The sequence below is a fragment of the Colletotrichum truncatum genome, assembly GCF_014235925.2.
Source record: "Colletotrichum truncatum strain CMES1059 chromosome Unknown Contig_0001, whole genome shotgun sequence".
Lineage (NCBI taxonomy): Eukaryota > Fungi > Ascomycota > Sordariomycetes > Glomerellales > Glomerellaceae > Colletotrichum > Colletotrichum truncatum.
The window spans coordinates 7124434-7147996 of NW_027222398.1; the positions used below are offsets into that span (position 1 = coordinate 7124434).

General features: G+C 51.3%; 10 protein-coding genes across 10 annotated transcripts; 6 read left to right on the forward strand and 4 right to left on the reverse strand.

The window, feature by feature from the left end:
* Positions 1-611: 611 nt before the first annotated feature.
* CTRU02_201981 (uncharacterized protein) lies at positions 612-1028 on the forward strand (the record flags this gene model as incomplete). The annotated part of the gene is made up of 2 exons (XM_036725338.1): positions 612-743; positions 837-1028. The coding sequence occupies 2 exons, from the start codon at positions 612-614 to the stop codon at positions 1026-1028; spliced, it is 324 nt and encodes a 107-aa protein (XP_036583016.1).
* A 653-nt stretch (positions 1029-1681) lies between these two features.
* On the reverse strand, positions 1682-3663 carry CTRU02_201982 (calcium channel subunit mid1; the record flags this gene model as incomplete). Its single annotated transcript, XM_070203960.1, has 2 exons — positions 1682-2361; positions 2412-3663. 2 exons carry the CDS (start codon positions 3661-3663, stop codon positions 1682-1684), a joined length of 1932 nt encoding a protein of 643 aa, XP_070062542.1.
* A 1664-nt stretch (positions 3664-5327) lies between these two features.
* On the reverse strand, positions 5328-6059 carry CTRU02_201983 (membrane biogenesis protein yop1; the record flags this gene model as incomplete). Its single annotated transcript, XM_036725340.1, has 5 exons — positions 5328-5439; positions 5486-5581; positions 5635-5660; positions 5725-5940; positions 6009-6059. 5 exons carry the CDS (start codon positions 6057-6059, stop codon positions 5328-5330), a joined length of 501 nt encoding a protein of 166 aa, XP_036583018.1.
* A 1401-nt stretch (positions 6060-7460) lies between these two features.
* Positions 7461-9934, forward strand: CTRU02_201984 (RFX DNA-binding domain-containing protein; the record flags this gene model as incomplete). Its single annotated transcript, XM_036725341.1, has 2 exons — positions 7461-7470; positions 7560-9934. 2 exons carry the CDS (start codon positions 7461-7463, stop codon positions 9932-9934), a joined length of 2385 nt encoding a protein of 794 aa, XP_036583019.1.
* Positions 9935-11485: 1551 nt separating this feature from the next.
* On the forward strand, positions 11486-13308 carry CTRU02_201985 (aspartokinase; the record flags this gene model as incomplete). Its single annotated transcript, XM_070203961.1, has 5 exons — positions 11486-11575; positions 11707-11807; positions 11861-12185; positions 12243-13161; positions 13211-13308. The coding sequence occupies 5 exons, from the start codon at positions 11486-11488 to the stop codon at positions 13306-13308; spliced, it is 1533 nt and encodes a 510-aa protein (XP_070062543.1).
* A 754-nt stretch (positions 13309-14062) lies between these two features.
* Positions 14063-15070, forward strand: CTRU02_201986 (uncharacterized protein; the record flags this gene model as incomplete). The annotated part of the gene is made up of 1 exon (XM_036725343.1): positions 14063-15070. One exon carries the CDS (start codon positions 14063-14065, stop codon positions 15068-15070), a length of 1008 nt encoding a protein of 335 aa, XP_036583021.1.
* Positions 15071-15284: 214 nt separating this feature from the next.
* CTRU02_201987 (transcriptional elongation protein) lies at positions 15285-15816 on the reverse strand (the record flags this gene model as incomplete). Its single annotated transcript, XM_036725345.1, has 3 exons — positions 15285-15318; positions 15400-15653; positions 15733-15816. The coding sequence occupies 3 exons, from the start codon at positions 15814-15816 to the stop codon at positions 15285-15287; spliced, it is 372 nt and encodes a 123-aa protein (XP_036583023.1).
* A 410-nt stretch (positions 15817-16226) lies between these two features.
* On the forward strand, positions 16227-16670 carry CTRU02_201988 (uncharacterized protein; the record flags this gene model as incomplete). The annotated part of the gene is made up of 1 exon (XM_036725346.1): positions 16227-16670. The coding sequence occupies one exon, from the start codon at positions 16227-16229 to the stop codon at positions 16668-16670; it is 444 nt and encodes a 147-aa protein (XP_036583024.1).
* Positions 16671-16884: 214 nt separating this feature from the next.
* Positions 16885-18680, reverse strand: CTRU02_201989 (serine threonine-protein phosphatase 5; the record flags this gene model as incomplete). Its single annotated transcript, XM_036725347.1, has 7 exons — positions 16885-16923; positions 16979-17103; positions 17154-17515; positions 17566-17809; positions 17862-18297; positions 18366-18446; positions 18531-18680. 7 exons carry the CDS (start codon positions 18678-18680, stop codon positions 16885-16887), a joined length of 1437 nt encoding a protein of 478 aa, XP_036583025.1.
* A 714-nt stretch (positions 18681-19394) lies between these two features.
* CTRU02_201990 (ABC1 family protein) lies at positions 19395-23433 on the forward strand (the record flags this gene model as incomplete). Its single annotated transcript, XM_036725350.2, has 3 exons — positions 19395-20265; positions 20487-20647; positions 21235-23433. 3 exons carry the CDS (start codon positions 19395-19397, stop codon positions 23431-23433), a joined length of 3231 nt encoding a protein of 1076 aa, XP_036583027.2.
* Positions 23434-23563: the final 130 nt, after the last annotated feature.

Genomic DNA, 23563 nt, shown 5'->3' on the forward strand with positions numbered 1-23563 from the left:
GCGCAAAGAAATGGTTATCGTGTGATATTGGGGAAGTGAACGTGTTGAGAGAAGATCAGGGAAACTGGTTGAAGGGACAGATTGCGCGAGGGAGCTATCCTTAGATCGGCTGTAAACTAATACAACTCGTACCTAATAAGCGCCTGTGACGGGGAATTACCTTTCGCCCTTCAGGACCTTCCCAAGTGGCTACCTGCCCCAGTTCGGGACATGTGTCGTCAAAAAATTACGGGTCACACCTGTTCGGTGCCAGGGGTGCCGAGGAGCGATTGTCCCTCCCCAATCCGCGCACCCCTATGACCCTTGGGACCACTCCCGCCACAGAGGGGCCAACACAAGGCAAGAAACACGTCTAATGTCCCGGGTTGTTGCGGGGGATGTACGCGCACCGCCACAGATCGGCGCGGCGCATTCATTGAATTGAATCTTCTGATTTCCGATTTGAGAGAGCTGAACTGAATTTGAGCAAGGACAACGACAACAGCGAAAGCCACTCTACGACACTTGAGAGCGACAAATACACTAAGGATCTTGCGACTGAGATAGAGTGCGGTTTTCCAACAAAGAAAAAGACAATCGGAGAGACAAAAGGACAAAACAACATCATCAACATGGCAGCGGGCAATGGTGGTGCAACTATCCTGGGCAGAGCTCTCCGCGCCCAGCGCACAACACATATTCCTCGCGCAGCGACGCGGTTCTATTCAACATCAGAGGGAGGAGAAAAGAGGCCGTCGATTGTGGTAAGTCACCCTTCCCCTTCTTTCAGCTCTCGATCACCTTGATTATTATATTTCGTCACCGAGGTCGGAAGGGCTAACAATACAATCATACAGGGAACATTCTACAAGACATTTACAAGACCTGTTCTCAAGGTCCTTCTGATGGCAACCTTGACGTACCAGATTGCTTATTGGAGCTGGACGAAGCTGGAGCAGGACGAGATCCGCGACGAGAAGAACAAGGAAATCGCAGGGCTCGAAGCCAAGGTCGCGGAGTTACAAATGGGCAAAGGGACTGGAGCGTAAGGGGCGAACAAGTGAACTGAACAACAAAAACAGTCATGAAACACTAGCTTATAACTGGGGATGCGAAAAGATGCTGTGGCCTGAGATGGTTCTATGCACAAAAGACTAAGAAAGAGAGAGCTTCTATGCGAGCTTCAACTGTTACTCGGGGGCGGAGGAGGCAGTTGCTTAAGCTAGGGAATGGTCAGACTGTTGATCATAAGCTTGAACCATATATTCGGTTCTTAAGCTGCAAGAGAAGAGTTAGGTTATGTGAAGCCATCCGTTGCCTATGGTGCTGAAAACAAGGCATGGACGGGGGACTAGATATGTATATCAATGTATAATGAATTTCAGCATCGATGTGTCGATAATCAAAGGCGAAACTTGTCTATCATTATTCCGCAGCGGCGTAATATGATCTATATATCCTCCTCTTGTAGTAAGGCACACCCCAATGCATATGGAGTTTACGTATTCTCATGTTCTATCTTAAGAAAACAAAAACAAAAAAAGCCAAAAAAAAGCCCCTACCTTCCAACGCCGATGCCATGCACAAATCCAAATCTCTCATTACACTGTACCGTCGTGCCCCCGATTACCCTTATGTAAGATTCAGCCGTCACTCTACACAAACACAACACCTCCTTGGTAGCATGAAACTTGCCTCTTCGTCAAAGCAAAACGGCTCCGAAGGCACCAAAAACGAGGAATGACAGCAAGCTCCAAGGAACTAATAACGTTGCTGACCCCGACGGGTTATGTACCGCGCCTGGATAGTTGCAGGTTAGACCGTCACCTTGTATGGCATAGCTCGAATTGAAAATATCATCATTCGGTGTCGGACAGTTAAACCCGAGCGAGGCGGGACAACTTTGTACCAAGTCGTAACAGAGGTAATCGCATGGCAGAATCTCTCGATACGGCCCTGGTGCAACAACCTCATCGATGAGAGGGTTCCTAGAGTGCTGAAAAACTCGTTTGTTGTATTTGCTCTGTTGATCGATAGGGAGCAAGGTTCCGTTGGGGAAAGTTTGGTTGACGTTTCGTACAAGTGAAAAGTTGGCATCGGCAGCAGTGAAGTCCTCGCAACGTGGGATCGTTACTGTGCAAAGCCACTTCTTGTAGGCAATCTCACAATCTGTGCAGTTTCGAGCTAAGGAATAGCGCTGGACGTCTGGTGCTTCACAAGCGACCTGGTCCAACTGCTTTTTGAAGTTTGCGTACATGTCTCTGGCGTAATTATCGTAAAATTGCGCCAACTGGGTGATGTTCATCTTGTTGGAATTAGCAGGAACGGCGTATTCCGTCTCATTGCAAAATTGCAGGTCAGTAATAATCTTGCAATTCTCTCCTGCCAGACATTTAGCATTATCAACACGAATAGAGGCGAAAGGTACATACCATCTTTAGTTTCGAACTGCGTTGCTTGGAACACTCGGCCTCCGCTCCCTGGACTGCCACCCTCTTGCCGCTTGTTCAAAGTCGCGTTGCCAGTGTGGACAAGGATACCACTATAGAAAGCACTGGCGTTGAGGCCGTTAAAGAAGAACTGCTGCTTCGGCAGATTGCCAGCTCCTCTAGTAGTCATTACTGTACTAGCTAGATTGCCAAATTTGCCGCCTTTCTTCGCAGCAATCTGAGCGTAGTTCTCTAGACCGCACATAGAACGCCTGACGCCTTTCGTTGTAGGATTGTCTCGGTTTTCTACAAACATGACGAATGGCGGGCTTTGCTGCATGATTTCCTGTATCCTCGTCTCATTGTGCGTGTCTGTTAGATTTTGTGTCGTTAAAAGAGCGGCGTTAGAGTCGCTATCGACCCAAAGCAGTTCAGATGGAGTGTCATCGTAGCTGTGGAAGAAGTCATCCGTCGATGCTGCGACATCGAAGTTCCAATCCCCAGTGAATTTTTCCTTGTCCTCGGCGGGAGCCGAGATACCAATAAACACATCGCCTGTTGCATTTATTTTCATGAACGCAGCGCCCTCTTCGAAAACCGCCGTTCTTTGACTAGACGCGTTCTGCGATGGCCCAGGTGTTTGATTGTCCTTGGATGTAGATATGTACATGGTGATCTGTGGGGGGTCGGAGCCTGTGTTGTTCGCTCCTCGGTTCGGTTGAATGCATGTCGTCGCGGAAATATACACAGTTCTACCTTGGGCTTGTTGTCTGGGACGTAACCCAACACCCTCCTGGGGATCCAAGTATGTGTCAACCGATGTAGCGATGCCATCTTCTCGGCCACCAGAGCCATTGCCGTTGTCATGCGGCTCTAGAACGAATGCGTCATCGGCCGCTGAGTCGAAAAAGTTTGCGAAGACGGAGATGGCTTCGAATACGAAATTCTGTGTCGAGTTCGCGGGGACGTTACGGTTTACTTTGATGTTGTTCACAAGAGCCGTCACTCCGGCAGGAGCTCTGCCAACAATACTGCGACCAAAGGCTGAGAACTCGGGCTCATAAGTGGGCTGTAATCCGCTGCGTCGTTCGAGCGCATCGTCGGCTTCAACGGTTTCCAGAATGGGTAGGTATGCTTCGTTCAGCTCTACAGCAAGGGCAAAGCTGGGGGTGGAAAGTAGATAATAGAGCACGAGAAGCAGCAGCGAGGCAATCAGCGAGGCCGCCAGTCGCGACTGCAATGGGCTGAGTTGCATTGTGAGGGCATGCCCTCCAGGGGCAGCTGCCGTCAAAGTCTTCGTGACGCGGCGGTTTGTCGTCGTTTTGGCTATCGAGTATCAGGAAGTGACCGAATGTGGAAGGACAGGGCTTTCGATAAGCGCAATGATTGTTGGCTCGTTCGTTATCTGTAGTCGCAAATTGGCTGAGCCGCCCACTTCATTCCATCACCATAATTCTATCTGGGTGAGCAAGTGTCGTTTTGCGGCTTGTCAAACGAGAGGAAAGCCACTGAATTGATCAGATCTCGGGAGAAACCGTCAATGGGAAACAGCAAACGGAGGCTGGTGAGATGAGGCGGATCCGAACTTGGGGCAAGGGAAAAGGTGACTTCGCCGTTTTAGGGAGTTTCACATCCCAAACAACTTGAGAGGCAGCGTGGACCTCCCACTTTTGGGCGCCCTAAGCTTCTGAGCCGACCACCTCCGGGGGGAGGCAACCCAGGTACTGCAGTCTGCAAGTCCTTCAAGGCATCAAGGGGACCCAAAATGTGGGGTGGGGGGCCTCTCCTCTCTAAGTCTCGGACTGCTCGGCCTGCCCGCCAGGGCCATCCTCACCTAGAAGTCCCTGAAAACACTTCCCCACACCCCGATGTCCTCCCTACATAGTACGGCTAAGGCACGGGACGGCGTGCTCGGCACTCTGATCTCTATCTATTTTCTTGGCGTCCAAAGTGACCAGCTGTTGGTTCTTGGTTAATGTTCGTACCACACCATTTCGAATGCTGGCAAGCCTAGCAGAATGATCCAGCCAGTCGTACGCGCCGCTTTTTCTGCATCTCAGTAACAAGAAAAGGGGTAGAGACATTCCGTCAGGAACGCTGCAAGTGACCCAGTCACTACTACCTCATAGGCGTCGTTCCGGTGACGGGCAGACAATTCCAATATATTCTAGTGTCAATGGGGCAACAAAATGACCTTGAACACCTGCAATGACGAACTTCTGAACGCCAAAATGTTTGAATAATCTCGTCAAATATAAAATCTCCATAACTCTGAATGACGCTTACCGATGAGAGAAAGTGGTCGAACATGGCCGAGCAGCTGTGGCATGCGGCCCTAGTCAGACTGGAGCGGATTACCCGCCTGCTGCTGTTTCGACTCGCCTATCTCCCCAAGTTGGGTAGGTCGAGGCACTTGAGCACTTTAGTTGCCTAGGACAAAGAAACACACCGTACCTCGAGTCTTTCTTTGTCTTTAAGCCACAGCTGTTTACTTCTCAAACACTCGTCACATGTCTCTGCCATTCTCACAGAGAAACGAACGCTAGCAACGGCGGCACATGTCACACGATGCATTAGTCGCAGCGGGTACTCTTTTAGTCCATTGCAAAGTCAATGACTCCGTATTCCGTAGCATACAGTTATTTGATCTGGGTAACAGGAACTCATCCAACCGTTCTGTCGTGGCCCACGCGTTCCAGGGTCCTCGACCAAACCTAAATAAGCCATCACCATTGTCGCATATATGGTTATGCCAGCCTGTGGAACCCCACCCCGTCATATTTATGCTCGGACCGCCGCACAACGTCCTTTGTGACTAGCTAGCGGATGCCACCGGGATGAGCGGGCCAGCTTTTAACTCCTCGTAGGTAGATCTCTCAAGGCAATCGACCTGTTTGATGAGCTGGCGCTGATGCGCGTTTACTCGGCCTTGTCGGCCTGGGCACGGAGGCCGGAGGCAGTCGAGGCACCGGCGAAGTACTTGGACAACATGGGGGACAGGAAAGAGTTGAAGACAATGTCGGCACCGCTGCGGCATGTCAGTACATCAAACATGGCTCGGGAAAAGAAAAACCTACCGGAAGACGGGCAGAGAAAGCCACAACAGGAACACAAACTTGAAAGTGAAGTAGAAGGGGAACCAGTAGACAACGTTAACAAGGCTCTCCGCAACGCTGCATTTTCTTTGTTAGCTGCTACTATCCGATCTGGGAAAAGGGGCACTGACGTGAAGAAAGCGAAGACGACCCAGTACTAAAACAACGGTTAGTCAGTTGAGCGCTTTGACAGCTTGCGGGGAAGATGTTTGTGGACGTACAGTCAACCACTGAGTGTCGTCCTGCTTGTTCGCAGTGAACAAGGCATTGAGGGAGTAGTAACCAGGGATAACGAAGCCGGCAAGGTTGGTAAGGAGCTGACCACCAAGGTTGAAGATGATGAGGAAGAAGTAAAGGGCAGCAACGCCGATGACGGCGTAGGCCTTGGGAACGTTGGTTTGCTTCTCGAGGTTGTTCAGGGCGGGGTACTTGGAAAGCTGCCGCACACACCGAGGTCAGCACGACATCCCTTTCACACTCCCCGAAATTACGGCCAACTTCTTACCTCGCGGTCGAGCTGGCCGATGTAGTTTTGAACGCGGTCCTGAGCAGACATGTTTGCGGTTTAGGATGGGAAATTGAGCGATGAGTAAAGCTGTGCGTTATCGCGCTGTAACGAGGGTTAGGACACGACAAAGACGAGGCCAGGTTGCAATATCGAAGGACCCTTGATAATGGTATCAACCCGATGCAGGCGATAGGAGCTTACAGTAATTGGATAGTTGACAAATTTTGGTAAGCTAATAAGCCAGGGGAGCTATTGGCGATGTTAAAACGGAGAGTTCTCGACGAGAAACCGGAGAGTATGGGGTTGAATGACCTTGAGTCTGCGTTGGAATTGGCAGGTGAAAGGGCAAGGGCCGGATGACGACGTAACGTGTGCAGATCTGAGCAGCAGGAATGGTCTAGGTGCCCTTGCGTCAAGCTTCACTCGGGGCTAAAATGGGGGATTTTTTTTTTTTTTGGGCGGGGCACAGGCACGAGACGAGACGAGCACACACAGCAAGGACTGGACACACTTCAGTTGGGCAGCACAACAGCAGTGCAGAGCTTCTGTGAGTCGATTCCTCCTGCATAGCAACAGCATAGGCTGGCATTGTAGCTCCCCGCTCGCTAGACTTTGTGTGCCGGGCAAAAATGCCCTGGGATCCATGTTCTTGGCTGTAAGCGGGTACTTGGCTCGGATGGTGTCAGATTTCGCGATTCGAGGGCTGGTGCTTTCTTGGTATTCCTATCTTATCTCACAACATCAAAGGAAAAGGAAGAGTGGGTGGGGATAGCAGTTGATGCCTGAGCTTCCAGGCTGTCCGAGCTTGTTGCTGTTGCTGTTTATGGTATTGGGTTTCGTGTTTTCTGACTGGTTGGAAAACAAGGTGCACCTGCCGCCGGTACGTACTCCTTAGTGGAGCGACACGGACGCCAAAGACAGAGAAAGACACACAAAGTAAGCAGACCCACATCACCAGCACTTAGCCAATCAAACATCCCAAACACAGTTATGGCTGCTCCAGGTTGTTAGAAACCATACTCTGTACGGAGTACGCCGTAGCCTCTAACTGGCTTTTTGTTCATCTTTGGTCACGTGAGTCGCCCAGCCACGCCCGTCGTCCACCCAAGACCTGAGTGGAGGCGACCGCCCGAGCCTTTGGTTGTCAAGTCAACAAAACAGTGGAAAGCCTCCCAAAACATTTCCCACATCCACACCAACGTCTCGCTCCCCCCCGACCACGTCTTTTAAGATCTCGACGCTCACCACAGCGCACCGCGCTCTTCTCGGCTGCAGGGATTTGGATTGCTTTTGCTAACCTCAACGCCTCCTTTTTTCTCAGTCATTTGTTCACGGTGGCCCTGTACAGCCTACGTTTACTTCTTTCATTGTTTGGAGAGGCTGTCCTGCATGATCCGTGTGTTTTCGTCGCAGAATAACAACACCATCCAACAACTGAGGTGACGGATAATGGATCACGGTACGATCAACAACCTCTGTTGTGTGCTTCTCTGTGCTGAGGACACTCTTTCTGTAAATGTTTTCTTGGCTGACAATCTATGTAAACAGACCACATCGCCCAAGCTCTCAGGGCGAAGAAGAGACCTCAATCCCGCGCTTCAACTGCCTCTGTCCACAGCATCTCTACGCAGCCAACTATGGAACAACAATCCTTTGCCGACGCGCCCGAGTTGTATTCGGCACAATGGGTTAACAACGACCAAAGACAACAGAGAAGCCTCGCACCCGCGTCGCGGATAACCCCGGAAGAAATGATGCTACACGCCGCGGCAACCCAGATGCAAAACGCCCGCGAGTACTCCATGCCTCCTGGAATGAATGCTTCCATGAGCCATTCAATGTCGTTCCAGCAACACGCCATGCCACGGCATCCTCTGCCCTCCGAAAGCTTCGCCAATAACAGCTTCACCGACGATAGCCAGCTAATGGACCGTGACGAGGATGATTCTTTGGCTGGGGCCATGGGCTTGCAAAAGTCGAGCTCTGCCAGGTCCAGTGCTAACAATGAACTGGAGATGCGTCACCTATTCAACGCAAACAAGCACCGCGGCCTGCAAGATGTTGCCAAGGAACTCCACGGCAATGAGCGAGGCCCCAACTCCGAACGTACCCGGCAAGTATTTGCTATGCTCTGGATCAACTCAGTATGCACCAAGGGCAAAGGATCTGTGCCCCGAGGCAGAGTCTATGCCAACTACGCGTCTCGATGTGCCACTGAGAGAATTACCGTGTTGAACCCCGCTAGTTTTGGCAAACTCGTTCGTGTGCTTTTCCCTGGCCTGAAGACTAGGCGTCTTGGAGTGAGAGGTGAATCCAAGTATCATTACGTCAATTTCACCCTGGTCGATGACCAACCCGATCTTCGCGAACCGGAACCTCATATTCCAGTAGCTATCTCAGAGCCAAGTCGTTCACAGAGCTTCAGCACAGCGCCCACCAAAGCACAGCCAGCGAAAGCTGTGCTGCCCTCACCTGATGCTGCCAAACGTCCGGAAAGCCCTGCCCAAGCATCGAATAGCCACTCACGGTCACACAGCTTTTACAGTCATCCGAATGTGACTAGCGCGGACCATCTGAACTCTTCCACTTCGAAAACATCTCTCCAATTTTCATTCCCTTCAGAGGCAGATGAGGCTCTGCTTCAATCGAATGATCCTCTTGTGCTACCCCGAATGGAGCCTTTCCTGCCCAGTGGAACTGACCCCGATGCTGCAAAGAGTCTGTCTGCTCTTTACAGGTCACATTGCACTTCACTAGTGGAATGTGTTCGCTACTGCAAAGAAAAGACCTTCTTTCATCTTTATACATCCTTCCAAGGCACATTGACCATGCCTGTCCAAAAGTTACTTGGCCACCCAAGTCTCGCCCCTTGGATTGAGGAGTGCGACTTCATCCTCTACCAGCGCATGTTGAGGATCATCTCCGGCCTAACACTTCAAGTAGTGCCAAAGCCTGTTTTGGACACCTTACGCAACATTTCGGAGCGTCTTGTGCCTCATGTTCGGGACGCTTTCCAGGGACAGCCGCATCATGTTATTCGAGCGAAGGAGGCCCCAGCTACTATTTTCGCGGCTTTGCTTGACCGAGCTCTGAGAGTCAACCTCACCGCGCACGCAGCAGCTAACATGTTGTCAAACCCGGCCAACCGAGACCAAATGTACCTCGATTGGATCACCATGGTCCGCGTTCGTAAGGTCGCTGAATGTGTACCCACCCGTGGTATGGACGATCTGGTCAACCTCCTCGTCTCCGAGCTTCGCGATCTTCTCAACCCGATGAATGTGCCTTGGGAGGTGGAGTGTTTGACAGTGTATGGCGATATTGCTTTGAGAAACGGCCGTCAACCTGGAGCCGAGGGTACCGCAGACGCTAATGGACAAAATGTGCTGGAGCGTTGGGTCGGCTTTCTTAAGTCGTTGCCAACAAGGTTTCCCTACGCAACGCATACGGATATTGTCTACTGTGTGCAAAGGGTCGGCACGGCAGTCATGCGTGATCTGACCATGGCCCAGGGCAAGAGCTTCGGATCTTGGTGGGTGACGAAGTGCTGGATTGATGAAATGACTTGCTTCCTTGCAGAACAGGGAGGTTTCCTCAACATGAGGACTTCGGGCGCTTCGGCGGCTGTCGCCAACTCCCAGGTAGCAGGTCAGGAGACAAGCCGACAAGGATCACGATACAGCACCGGCAGCGAGGAGTTCAACTTTTCCAATCTTCCTCAAGCACAGCCAGACAAGGCACCATTCCCGCCAGCAAACAGTCAAGGGCAGGTTGACTCGGCGGGCATGGCAGGGGGTAGTAACCCTGACGATAGCGGCATCGGCATCCGGACGCCGGAGGAAGACTTCCCAATGGACAAATACACCTTCTCGCACTCGGAGGTCAACCAAGCGCTTCTTGCCAACGCTGAGTTACAACAATGACAAGGACGAAGGAAGTGGATTGGAGTATAGTCGCACCTGGCAAACCAGGTGTCATGTATCGATAGTCATCTGCCAAACAGCCTCGCGATGAGGCTTGATGCCGGAGGAGGGCTGTTGAGTGCAGTGCGATGACGATGGCACGACTGGACGATTGTATGAGCGCGGAAAAGGCTCTTGCCACTTGGCATGGAGACCATTTTTGGGTTTTGCGCCTGTTTCCATTAGACGGGGTTTTTTTGGGGTTCTGGTTTTTGCGTTCGGTGTTTAACGTATTCTGGCGAAGAGGACGGCATTTGCATTTAGTGCTCGCGGGTTGCTATACCAATTCTTTTCTGGTCTGGGGCATAGGTACTTGATTATACGTTTTTATCTAGTGGTAATACAACCCGGCAGGGAGAGCATTGAACAGACAAGGTTTCCCTTACTTGATATCAAGGGTCGCGTTGCACATGCAGGATCATCCCACGCCTTTCTGATAAGTATGCCTTTGCCCTGAGTGGCCTAGGTTTAAGCGTTGAACAACACAAGGTTGTCATCAATACCCAGTAGCAGCGTCAAGGGCGGCTATTGACTGGGGCGTGGGACCCCCGTCGGGGCAGCCTGCAGCGTGCCTCATTCGTCATCAGGCTGTCCCTGATTCGCTGTCCCCGCGCGCGCCGGGATTGGGCAACTAAAAGTTTTCTCTACCAACAGTTTCATAGGTTCTTCACGGCGGCTGCTTGTGGAGTGGCTGGACGGCCGAGGTAACAAAAGAGGCTTGAAACCATGGCGGACAATCGTTCTTGCCCCGTGGGGGTTTGTTGAAGTGACGGAAAAGAAGAAAGGAGATACGGTCCAGTTTTAGACATTGGCAATCGCATGGCAGTCTTTAGTGGCTGGCCATAGAGTTCAGATTTAAATTGCAGAGATGAAGAGCCAGTACAAACTGGTAAGCAAGTATGAGTCAGACAGAGAAGGCCACATGTAGGCCAGATGTGCAGCTGCAGAAGACTGGAGGATGTGTGCAGCGGCACCCGTGGCAAGCGGCGTCAAGGAGAAATCTCAAACCAGGGGAGCCGTTGGTCCAGTCGGTCTTATCCTTGGAAGTGACGCTGCGGTACTGGATCGGTAGTAAAGATTCGGGCCCGCCTCCGATGTTCCGGAAACGCACGCAAAATTTTGGTCGCTGGGAGTCGAACAAGCGTCGCCGATTTCGTCGCTCCACATCCCACTTTCGTCCCAACTCGTTACATTGGGTCCAGTCCAATTCAATCCAATCCACAGCAACACGGCTCTAGAATACCTTACCTTGCCTTTCATCCCACCACTTTCTACACTGTCAACCCTTTCTTCTCACTTTCTGACGACACTGGCTACACCTGTATTTGCTGCCGCCCACATTGTACTGTGACGCATCCCACCAGCAATCTTTGTTTGAGGGTTGACCACCCAGTTGCAACCGTCGCCGTTCTTTTTCCCGCATCTTACGGACACAGTGCCCCTCCCCCCGCAGGCCTGTTTTTTGGAGAGTCATACTCGCTCACGCCCTCTGTACACAGCAATTGAAGCATCATGAGCACTCAATCGCAAGGAAACACCTCCAGCAATGGCTGGGTGGTGCAAAAATTCGGCGGTACCAGCGTCGGAAAGTTCCCAGACAAGGTGATTCCTCTCGCAGTTCACACAACTTCGCTATTCGGGTGTATGAGGCTGACTTGATATGTTTGTATGCCAGATTGCTACGGATATTGTCCGGTAAATTCAAATTTTTGTGTACAGCATTTTGACTGTGGTTGACTTTTTCAATGTGCAGGGCGAGTCTCTCAAACAATAAGGTTGTGGTAGTCTGCTCCGCAAGAAGCACGGGCAAGAAGGTTGAGGGCACCACCAGCCGGTGAGTCACTCAACATCACATCTTACCTTGAACTATCGACTGACCTGGTAAAGTCTACTTGGAGTTTACAACAAGCTCAAGGGCATTGCAGCCGCCACAAATGATGAGGACGCTCAGAATGAACTCATGAACCAGGCTAAAAGCCTCATTGATGACATCACTAAAGACCATGTCTCTGCCGTCCAGACCTTCATCAAGGACCAGGAACTAAAGGCATCTCTGGAGCAAGAGATCCGAGATGAGTGTCAAGAATTGGTCGAATACATCGTCGCTGCGAGGAGATTTAATCTCGAGGTCAATGCGAGATCTAAGGATCGCTGTATCAGCTTCGGAGAGAAGCTCAGTTGCAGATTCATGGCTGCACTGTTGAAAGATTTGGTGTGTCATCACCTGTCTACTCCAGCATTATGAGATTCAGGCTAATTACTTTCACAGGGTGTCGCCGCAGAGTATGTGGATCTCAGCGATACGTTCCACTACGATGCCACATCGCATTTGGATCACAGCTTCTACCAAGAAGCCGCTACTGTGCTGCGGAAAAAGATCCTGGCATGTGAAGACAGAGTGCCCGTCGTCACTGGGTTCTTCGGGAACGTGCCTGGCAGCCTGATCGACGGCGACATCGGCCGTGGCTATACCGACCTTTGCGCGGCGCTGTGTGCAGTTGGTCTCAAGGCTGATGAGCTTCAGGTGTGGAAGGAGGTTGACGGTATTTTCACCGCGGATCCCACAAAGGTCCCTACAGCACGGCTGCTACACTCCATCACCCCGTCCGAGGCGGCCGAGTTGACGTTCTACGGTTCTGAGGTCATCCACCACCTCACCATGGACCAGGTCATTCATGCCTCGCCCCCTATCCCCATCCGCATCAAGAACGTCAAAAACCCCCGAGGAGTTGGCACTATCGTTATCCCCGACCCTATTCTTACGGCCGGTCACCAGATCCAGCGTTCAAAGCCCACGGATCCCTCATTGCGACAGAAGCCCAAGAGGCCAACAGCCGTTACCATCAAGGACAAGATCTCTGTTATCAACGTGCACTCCAACAAACGCTCCATCTCCCATGGCTTCTTCGCGCGGGTTTTCTCTATTCTCAACAGCAACCAGATCTCGGTCGACCTCATCTCTACGAGTGAGGTGCACGTCTCCATGGCTATCCATGCCGGAAACTCTGAAGCCGGCAACTTTGACAAGGCGCGGCTGGAGTTGGAAGATTGCGGCGATGTTAGCGTCCTGCATGACATGGCTATCCTTAGTCTTGTTGGCGCGGAGATGAAGAACATGATTGGTATTGCCGGTCGTATGTTCTCCACGCTCGGAGAGCATAATGTTAATTTGGAGATGATCTCTCAGGGTAAGTTCTCCTGAGACCTTGGTAGAAATTTCCACTAACATCCATCTAGGAGCTAGCGAGATCAACATCTCCTGCGTCATTGAAGCCCGCGATGCCACACGCGCCATGAATATTCTGCACACAAATCTGTTTACTTTCCTTGACTAGACTAGCTTTGTCTTTGTGTGTAGCGCCTAGCTTGCATAGAGCGAGACCTGCTTTTGGATCAAGTTATATATCCACTTCATTCATGTATGGGGCCATTTGGGCTGGAGCACAGATTTTGCATATTGGGTCAGGAAAAAATGACAGGAATGTAGAGCATAGGTTTGAAAATGCAAGATTGACTTAACTATCACCAGGTGCGGTCATTTTTGGTTGCCGCGTTTGTCTGTGACATTCTCGAGAGGTCTGATTCGCCAAACGATCTTCCGCATTAAAGCAATTGGAATTTACAAGGACCACCAGTGAAATAACTTTCTGAATATAAACACGAGAGGATTTAGCGATCGTCATGGTAACGTCTATTCGTTACTTTGCTAATGCCCCCCCTCCCCTTGTTACCACCCCAGCCCAGTGACCGGTCAAGGTAAATATTTGTCGATCGAGGCCGACGTCGGCGGGGTGGGATGAGACAGTGCGAATACAGCACTGGCGCAAACTGTATCAACCCCGCCACTTGTGTCAAATTGGTACCCCCCTGCACCGCTGATAAGATAAGCAGCTCGCGAACATTCTCTTGGCAAGGCCATGGGTGTCACGTCTTTACTTCCTTGCGGTCGTCGACTTCAATCTCTCACCACACAATCCGTTGCATTTGCCGACACCACACGCTGACATCTCGACGTATCTCGATAGAACCCAAATTTATCCTACGCTTCACGATTGAATCTACTAAATCAAACATCACAAGACCGCCAAGATGCCGAAAGCAGAAGTCGGCTCAACCAAGTATTTGAACAACAAACTCAAGAGCAAAGGCCTCCAGCGCCTGCGCTGGTACTGCCAGGTCTGCGAGAAACAATGTCGCGATGAGAACGGCTTCAAAATGCACACGCAGTCCGAGTCGCATGTTCGGCAAATGATCGTTGTAGGCGAGGACCCGAAAAAGTTCCTTAACGAGTACAGCAACCAGTTCCTCCGCGACTTCCTCCAGCTCCTTCGCACAGGTCACGGAGAGAAGCAAGTGCAAATCAACCACTTTTACCAGGAGTACATCGCCAACAAGGAACACGTGCACATGAACGCGACGAAATGGCCTAGCTTGACCGAGTTTGCGAAACACCTGGGCAGAGAGGGCATTTGTCGTGTTGAAGAGACGGAGAAGGGAATTCACATTGCCTGGATCGATAATTCCCCCGAGGCGCTAAAGAGACAAGAGTCGTTGAGGAGGAAGGAAGCGCAGGATCGAGGGAATGAGGAGGTTGAACAGATGATGATCCGGGAGCAAATCAAACGGGCGCAAAAGCAGGCTGAAGCGAGGGGGGAGAAGGACGAGAATGACGAGGTGAGGGAAAAGGGGTTGCAGCGCGCTGAAGGAGAAAAGATCTCCCTGTCATTTGGCTCGAAACCTGCTGCCAAGGCTGAGCCCAGTCCACAACCGAAATCTGCCTCTCCTGATGTTCCGGGCTCTGCGACACCCGCCGCAGCCCCGGAGAAGCCTGCAGATAAACCGGCGGAAAAGCCTTCGCTCGGCGGGGTCTCACTCAAGATGACTGCCAAACCGCAGACGAAAAACGTGTTTGCGCAGGCTAAAAAGAACGCCCTCGCGGGAGGCTCAAAGAAGGCGGCTTTTGAACAGCCCAAGAAGATGAGCGAGGCGGAGAGGATCATGAAGGAGGATATGGAAAGGATGGAGAAGAAGAGGTCCAGAGATGGGTCTGGTTTCGGTGGATTTTCGTTCAAGAAGCAAAAGACGGACCAGCGGTGACTGGTCTGGCTGTGATTTCACAAGCATACTGGCGTTCTGGGCAAAAAAGGGCCTCGGCATTACATCACAAACGGGCAGTTGGATGGGAATTAGGAATGCACTTTTTAGATACCATTGAGAATTGATTCATCTGAAGAGTCTTGCCTTGACTCCGTGCCGACCTTCTGGTTTCCCCCCTAACGCCAAAACCAAACACAAATATGTTTACCGCTCTCTAGTTATCGACCTCGGTCTCCGTTCCGTCACGCCTGTTTTCTTTTTGTCAGCAAATCTGTCCTGCCAAGCTTGACTTGCACGTCATGAAGCACGCAGAAAGTGGTTAAACGTACGGGATGTAGCGTATCCTATACTCCTCCTCGAGCGTGTTGCGGATCTCATCAGGCAACTGGCCGGAGACCTTGATGGCATAGACACCCTTCACGTAGTTATCGAGACGTTGCCATTTTGCGACCCAGGAGCGGTTGGGGTTGGCGAGAGAAATGAGGCCCTCAAAGACCTGCGAAGTGCAGCTCTCGATCTGGTCCTGCGAGCCAGCGAGGTGGAGGAAGTCTTCGCAGTTGGGGCAACCCTCGTCACGGAAACGCTGCAACGCAGGAAAAAAAAAAGGCCACGTCAGCTTTTTCTTCTCTTTATTCTCGTTTCAAAAGGGCGGCGATACGTACGGCATAGGTCATCACGATAGAGCAGACCATGCAGGCGCGCAGGTAACGCTGCTGGCCGGGCGCGACGAAGTTATCGGTCGACATGTTCGACGGGTTCTGGGCTCGGTAGTCGGATGACCGTAAATGGCTGAAGAGAGGGAATTCGCGATCCTCGTGAACTTCTTCGTGGTGGCGTGGAAAATTGTTCTTCTTCGCGAAACAAGAGGCTGGCCGAGGCAGTCTGAAGGCGGTAGAGGAGACTCAGCTTGAAGGGCCCCTGCCAATTGCATATGCATCTATCGATGTACAGGGTGTTTCTGCGGCCGACCCACCTAACGAGGACTCTGCAGGCTGGCGCTCGAATCATATTACATGCCGCTCAGTCACTCACAGTTGAAATTCTCAAAGTCGGCCTACAAGTCAAAAGATAACTCATCAGCCTCACGAACAGATTTTATTCCCATAATCTTTCAACGTAAAAACTCATTGCATCTCTTCTCAGTAACAAAACGAACATGGCGATGCAGGTTTCAGGTAACGAAGAGATTCCTACAGGCACGCCGCGCGCAACGGGCCAACGGTCGCACGAGCTTCTTACTTGCACGGTCAAGAACCCCCCGTTCTCTTATGTGCAGCTAGAACTCGTTTCGGACGTCGCCAAATCTTCTGATTCAGTACCCTTGGACGAGCTCCAGGTGCGGTCGTACTGTAATGCTGCACTTCGCCAGTTCTTAGGCGCAACCGGCTCAGCCATCCCCATCGATATACTCAAGGTAGAGGACAAGGCGTGTTGGCTACGTATTCCTCGGTTAGATCTCAGCCCCTTCGCGGCAGCCGTGACGGCTTGGGCCGGCGCATCGGAGCAGGGAAATCGACAAGTTCTCCGAGTGAACCAATGTTCCGACTACTTAGGGGCCATGGTTGGCGCAGACGGCCAGGACAAACTTTGGTCATCTTGAAAATAAGATTCAAGTCCGGCAAAAAGCCCAAACGTCAGTTATTCTAGACTTTGGGTAAGGCTATCGTCCGCAGACAAAAACTCCGTTTACCCGCATGGCCAAAACCCACGCTGCCAGCCCGCCCCTTATGTGCGCCGATCACATGCACCTTGTATGCTGCGGATGCAAATATACCATACTATATCCCCGGAACGACCACTCATGTCACGTCAAACTACATCAGAGACGACATAAGAGAGCTTTGAGCGTAAGCCTGAGGAGAGAGTCAGCAGTGGTCCAGGTTTTTCTTAAAGCTGTGTTCAGCTTACCATAGGCTTGATGTCTGGGTGAGGAACAGCGTCAAACTGGTTAAATTGCAGCTTGTAGTCGGGGCCGATGTTGATATACGCTCCCCTGTTCTCGGTGGAGTCGCAGTACTTGGGGGCGGAGAAAACTTATGCTCGTTAGACTCAAGCCTAGAACAGGCGAATACAAATAACTTACCAGTGATGCAACGTCCGTCATGTTGCACCTCGTAACCGTCCATGCGCACTTCGTGACTGCGGATGACGGCCTCGAGACCGTTGTTCTCGCAAAACTGCTTGGTAACATCGGGTCCGAATTGCATGCCGACGCCACGCTTGCTTGGGCCGCGACCAGGCTCGTCTTGGGGATCCGTCCACAACATCTCCATCATAAGGCCGGATTGACCGGGCTGGCGCTGGGCGTGTCTGTCGAGCTTACGGATATCATCCAAAGTGACCTTGTCATCAGAGAAAAGACCTCCATGCAGCACAAGGTACTTAGTGCCGATCAATGTAGCCAAAGGCAGTGCCGAAAAGCTCTCGGAGAACAGCTTGAAGATTCTGCGCTTGTCAGTAAACCTGATTTTGACTATAACCCAGATGAAACACACCTTTCGTTGTACTTGGCCTTGCACTCGCCCTCGAACCCGTATACCCGGTTCATGTCGTCGGTCTCGTGGTTGCCTCGGTTCAGGAAAAAGCCCCCGGGCCTCAGCCACTTGTAGGCATAAAGCAGCAAGGCAATCTCGGTTGACCACGACCCACGGTCTACGAAATCACCATTGAACAAATAGTAGTGCTTGTCGCTCGGCGTTCCGTTCAGGCGGAATAGCTCCATCAAGTCGAAATACTGGCCTGTTACATCGGTTAGTCTTAAGCTTATCCCAGCTGAAGTAAGGGGACATACCATGTGTGTCACCGCAGACTGTAAGCTGAATACCCTCAGGAATCTCCATCTCCACCATCGTGGGTTCGTTATAAACAAGATTCTTCACTGCCAGGATGATCTGGTAGACATATTTCTTGTGGATCTTCTTTCCGGTCTTGAACCTCTCCGTCATGTCATCAATGAACTCTTGTGTCATTTCTCCCTCCAATCTAACGCCGTCATAGTCAGCCTCGACATTGATAGCGTCAATATCGAGACCCTCTGCGGCTGACGGCTCGTCCCCAACTTCAATAGCAGCAAAGAAGTCCAACTTGCGCACAATCTTTTTACACTCGTCCAACTTCAACTTGGCATCTTTGTTGTTCGGGTCGAGCCGTATGCACTCCTTAAAATCTTGAAGGGCATCCTTGGGTCTAAGAATAGCAGTGTGCGCGAGACCTCGGCGGAAGTATGCCTGGATTCGGCGGGGCGTCAGCATTGGGGTTGTCTAGTTAGATTTGTGTGTTGTCGAAGGACACCCACCTTTACAAACTTGGGGTTCAGCTCGATCGCTTTCGTACAATCCGCAATAGCATAGCCGTATGCTTCCGACTTGATATTTGCCTATGTCGGGTGGTGATGTGGTTAGTCACACGAGCAACTCAAAGGTGAAGCCTGGTCGCAAAGAAGGGAGGGGGCGGGGCAAACCTGGGCGCGATTCGTGAAGAAGGTAGGCTCCTTGTCGTTCAGCTCGATAGCTTTGGTATAGAATTCGATGGCAGCCGGCCAATCGTGAGAAGCAAAGGCCTTATTGCCTTGGTTCTTAAAAGCCGTTGCCTTCTCCTCCGGCGTAGTCATGTTGACAGCGGCAGCGCGGGCTTCTTGAAGAAGTAAAGTGTGGGGTAGTTTATCGCAGCAAGAGAACCCAGGATGATATTTCAGTTTTTTGCCCACAAATCAGCGGGATTGGGACTGTTTTTTCTCAATGCGAACCGGAGTGCGACAATTAGTTCAAAGTGCAACACGGGACGGGAAGGGAGGGTAGAGTGGCAACCGGCGGATTTTGTGGCCTGCAGAAGCTCTTCGAAGGCTGAGGTTGCTAGGGACCAACCCAAAAAAGCTTCCTTTCATGACGGTTCGGCCCTTAAACCCTCTTCGGACCTAACAGAAACAGTGCGCTACTACCGCACGGTGCGATACGACGCGGCGGGGCGGTATTCAATTGCCACTTCAGGAGTACGACAAGGGAGTTGAAGGGGGGTCTGGCCCCTCCCTTAAGCTCCCACTTGCTACTAAGACACATGGCTGCCGGGGAAGCCTAAGATTCAGAGCACTAGGGACTCGGTAGCTGCATATTGGCGCAGGTGCCGCCTTATCGCTTATCGGTTCCACGTCATTTTGGGTCCGCTGAGCGCAACCCAGTTTTATCAATTGCCTTCATACTACGGAGTTCGCTGTCAACTCTCATATCTTGACCTGATAGGCTCTGCATGGCACGCACTTATATATATTGGCTCTCTTTCTAAACGTTTGAAGCCGCCGCGCTTATCATACGTACTCCAGTCACTAGCGATGGAGTCACAAAGCGGTTCCTCGAACGCGCTGGTGCGCAAACGGACGGACACCGACCTCATGCCTCCACCCCCTCCTGCAAAGAAGATCAAGCGCCCCAAGAAAGTCATAGACGAAGATACCTACACCGATGCCCTTTCAAAGATCATAGCTCGTGACTTCTTCCCTGGGTTGCTGGAAGCGGAAACCCAACAGGAATACCTCGACGCCCTCGAGTCAAAAGACGCGGCATGGATCTCAAGCGCTGGACAAAGGCTGCAACGCGTAATGACACCAGGGAGACAGAGGATCAGGAGGCCACCGGCCTTCGAAATTGGAGGACGTACGCCGTCGGCATATGGTGCGGACACACCAGCGTCTGTTGCGCCGACGATGGTCGAAGAGTCTAAGCCTGTCGTGGATACAAACATGAGTCTTGCTAATTTCCAAGCGAAGTATACGAGCGAGGACAACGAGAGTTTCTATAAGCTCATGGACAAGCAAAGTCAAAAGAAGGCAGAAAAATACGCCTGGTTATGGACGGGCAACAAGTTGCCATCCAAACAAATGATCAAGCAAGCTGAAGTGGAGGACAAGCTAGCTCAGACACGGAGTCTGATTGACGATGGATTCAAAAGAGACAGGCTGGCTATCAAAGATGTCGATGAGAGACCAGCGAGGCCGGACAGTTGGAACGCAAATCCTAAAAACAACCTCATGTTTAAACCTGACAGTGTGGAGGATGATTACGAGAGCCCAGCACAGAAGGCCCAAGCCGATTCGAGGATGGCACCGAAGTCTATCAACTACCAAAGTACAAGAATACCACAGCCGGTGGTTATTCAGAGACCACCATCTCCGACGATGTCTGCGGTAAGGGACGCCATTGCAGGTAGGCCTCGGAAGAACGACCAGGCTTCAAGTGCAGTCGGTGGAGGGGAAACGCCAAGGGTGAACGGGTATGCTTTTGTGGATGACGAAGATGACGACGAAGCTATTCCAGCCCCAGTCATTAACCTGGGACCTGGCGACTCAACGCCGAATCCTTTCAGGTTGCAGGAGCAAAGGAAAAGGGAAAGCTTGCATCATCGGCTAGTCGAGCGTGTAGCACAGTCAAAAAGGGAATCTGCGAAGAATGGCTTAACTGGCAAGCCGGAAAGGACACCAGTGCCAAAGTTTCCCTCCAGTCCGAGAGTAGCGGGTGGCCTTACACCTGCCGCCCAGAGATTATGGAGCAAGATCGGCAGCCCTCGACCTGGCAGTCCAAGCAGCTCGTCTATGAAAGCGACGCCGATGAGAGCACGAGGATCACTATTAAAAGGCGGGTCAAAGGTCTCTCAGTAGAAGCAAAGACAGCAAAACAATTTTGCACTACAGCTATTAATGGTTAATGATAGATGAATGAATGGGAATAGACCCAAGGATATATACCACAGGAGGCAAAATACCCATAGCGGTGTAAGGCAGAGTACACTTTAATACAAACTTCTTCACAACGTAGACTTGCGAATTAAATTGTCTTGACGATCACGCTAATTATCAAGATAACTCATCAAAGTATTGACAATTGCGACATAGAGGTGTTCCGACCTTGAGCTTCAACGGATTCTAGGAAATGAGCCGTGTGCTTTTTTACTGTCTTCAGGGGGCTACAGCATGCCTCAGTGATGCCTCTCAAATATATACATATATATGCATTTAAAAGATTGTATCCATATTTTAATGCATATCCACTGCTCAATTTTCCAATTATGATGGAGACGGCTTGATGATCCTGGCGCTTCCTGAGAGTCGCAAAAGGTCCCCAAAAGTCGAAAGACGTGTAATGTAATGCGCGTGGAGTGATACAAAGCCGTACCAGATGAGATTTGCCGATTTTGCTGTCGATTTGGCAGCCGTGCTCAGCGCATCGCGCTCTGTCGCATCCAAGCATGTCGCCCTGAGAGGCCGGCAGCTTGAGAGCTTCACCAAGTCATCCAGCTTAACACGTCGAGCTCCGGTGGCTCCAGACAATACCCGACATGACACTATTACCGAAAACACGTCTGCGACAGAGGCAGCTGAAGTGCAGCCTCAAGTAAAGGAAGCATCGCCCGTGCAGTTTGAGTCGAGACCTCAAGTCACTCACGTCCCGCACAGTTCTTTCGCCAACATTCAGCCAGAATCCAACAATGGAACAATTACGAAGCCAGAATCTGGTTCGGTTCTGTCCCAACTGCGCCAATCAAACCCTTCGAGCTTCCCCTGGTCTGATTCTTCACCGCTAGAGGCCAGTTTCAAAGAGAATAAGGCTCAATTAGAAGGCTTAGCGAGAAAAGGGTCGGCTGCATCATATGGCGCTCCCGTCTCCGAAAAACCAGAAGACGTTCCCTCTGGGGTCAACGTCAACATTTTTCACAGCAGCCGCGCCGCCAGTATGCTGGGTAAGCAGGATGATAAACAAGCGAACAACTTGTTTGGAGCCCGGAAGAAACTCAAACCTGTCGGGCTCCCAGAGTTTGTCGTTCATTCTCAGACGGCAAAGGATGCCCGAGAAAATAATTCATCAGCAAAAGAGTCTGCACCGAAGGCTCAGGCAACAGAGCCTAAAGTCGACGACAGTACTGTTGCGAAGACTGCTCCCATTGGCTCAGAGCCGGAGGTAGAGACAAAGCCTTCCCCAATAGAGACGAAGGACGAGTCACCAGTTAAGGCGGTCCTTGAAACAGCGACCGATCAATCTTCGTCTCCAGCATACGTACTCAGGGAGTCCAAGGTTCCTGCTACACGGCTTAGCAGGCTTTGGAACTATGGCGGTCTGGCAGCAGGCATGATGGGAGGTGCCATTTCTGAAAGCGTTGGCCGGGCTTTTGGCGGCAAGGGTGAAGGTTCAGTCCTTCTCAGCGCTGGAAATATGGAAAGACTCGTGTCAAAGCTCTCACGGATGAGAGGTGCCGCTTTGAAGATGGGCCAGATGATGAGTTTCCAGGACTCAAAGATGCTCCCTGGACCGATTCAGGAGGTGTTGCAGAGAGTACAAGATCGTGCTGATTATATGCCATCATATCAGAGAGACAAGGTGCTCATAGCCAACCTGGGTCCGGAATGGCGTGAGCTGTTTGAAGAGTTTCAGGAAAAGCCCATCGCTGCGGCGTCTATTGGGCAAGTTCACCGCGCAACACTGAAGAATGGGCGGAAGGTTGCCGTCAAAATCCAGTTCCCAGGAGTAGCCGATTCCATCAACTCCGACCTAGACAACCTTGGAATCCTGTTAAACGCCACCAAACTTTTGCCAAAGGGCTTGTATCTGAATAAGACCATCGACAATGCTCGTCTCGAACTTGGGTGGGAGTGTGACTACGAGAGAGAGGCACAGTGTCTCATCAAATACAAAGAGCTGCTCGCAGGCGAGGAGGATACTTTTCTTGTGCCAGATGTTCATCTTCAGGCTTCTGGAAAGAACGTTCTCACCATGGACTGGATGGATGGCATCGGCGTCACCAGAGTTAAGTCATTCACGCAGCAGCAGAGAGATTGGATCGGAACCCAGATCTTGCGTCTTTGCTTGAGAGAAATCACCGAGTTCAAGTTCATGCAAACCGACCCTAACTGGACAAATTTTCTCTTCAATGCCAAAACCAACAAGCTCGAACTCCTTGACTTTGGCGCCTCAAGAGAATACCCCGACGAGTTTGTCACTCAATATGTCCAGCTTCTTGCGGCTGCGTCAAGGTCTGACCATCAAGGAGTTAAAGAACTTTCCGAGAGCCTTGGCTACTTGACTGGTCATGAGAGCAAAACCATGGTTGATGCCCACGTCAAGTCGGTGCTCACTTTGGCCGAGCCATTCCTCGCATCGGCCCCCGAAGTTTACGACTTCAAGGACCAAACCATTACCGAGCGGGTGAAGGGCCTTATCCCCGTCATGCTGCGCGAGAGACTTGCGCCGCCGCCCGAGGAAACGTATAGCCTGCACCGCAAGCTGAGCGGTGCTTTCCTACTCTGCGCTAGACTCGGCAGTAAGGTTAGATGCCGCGAGATGTTCGAGGAAAGCTTGAAGAAGAACGGATACACTGTTTAGAACAAGCGACGGGTGATGAAGCGTCTTTTTGTATCATTTTGTACCATCACTGTAATAACATGCAGAAGGGCTGTATACGGGCGAATAAGTTAGACACAGCAAGGCTCTTCCGCAGCATACTCAAGCGAGC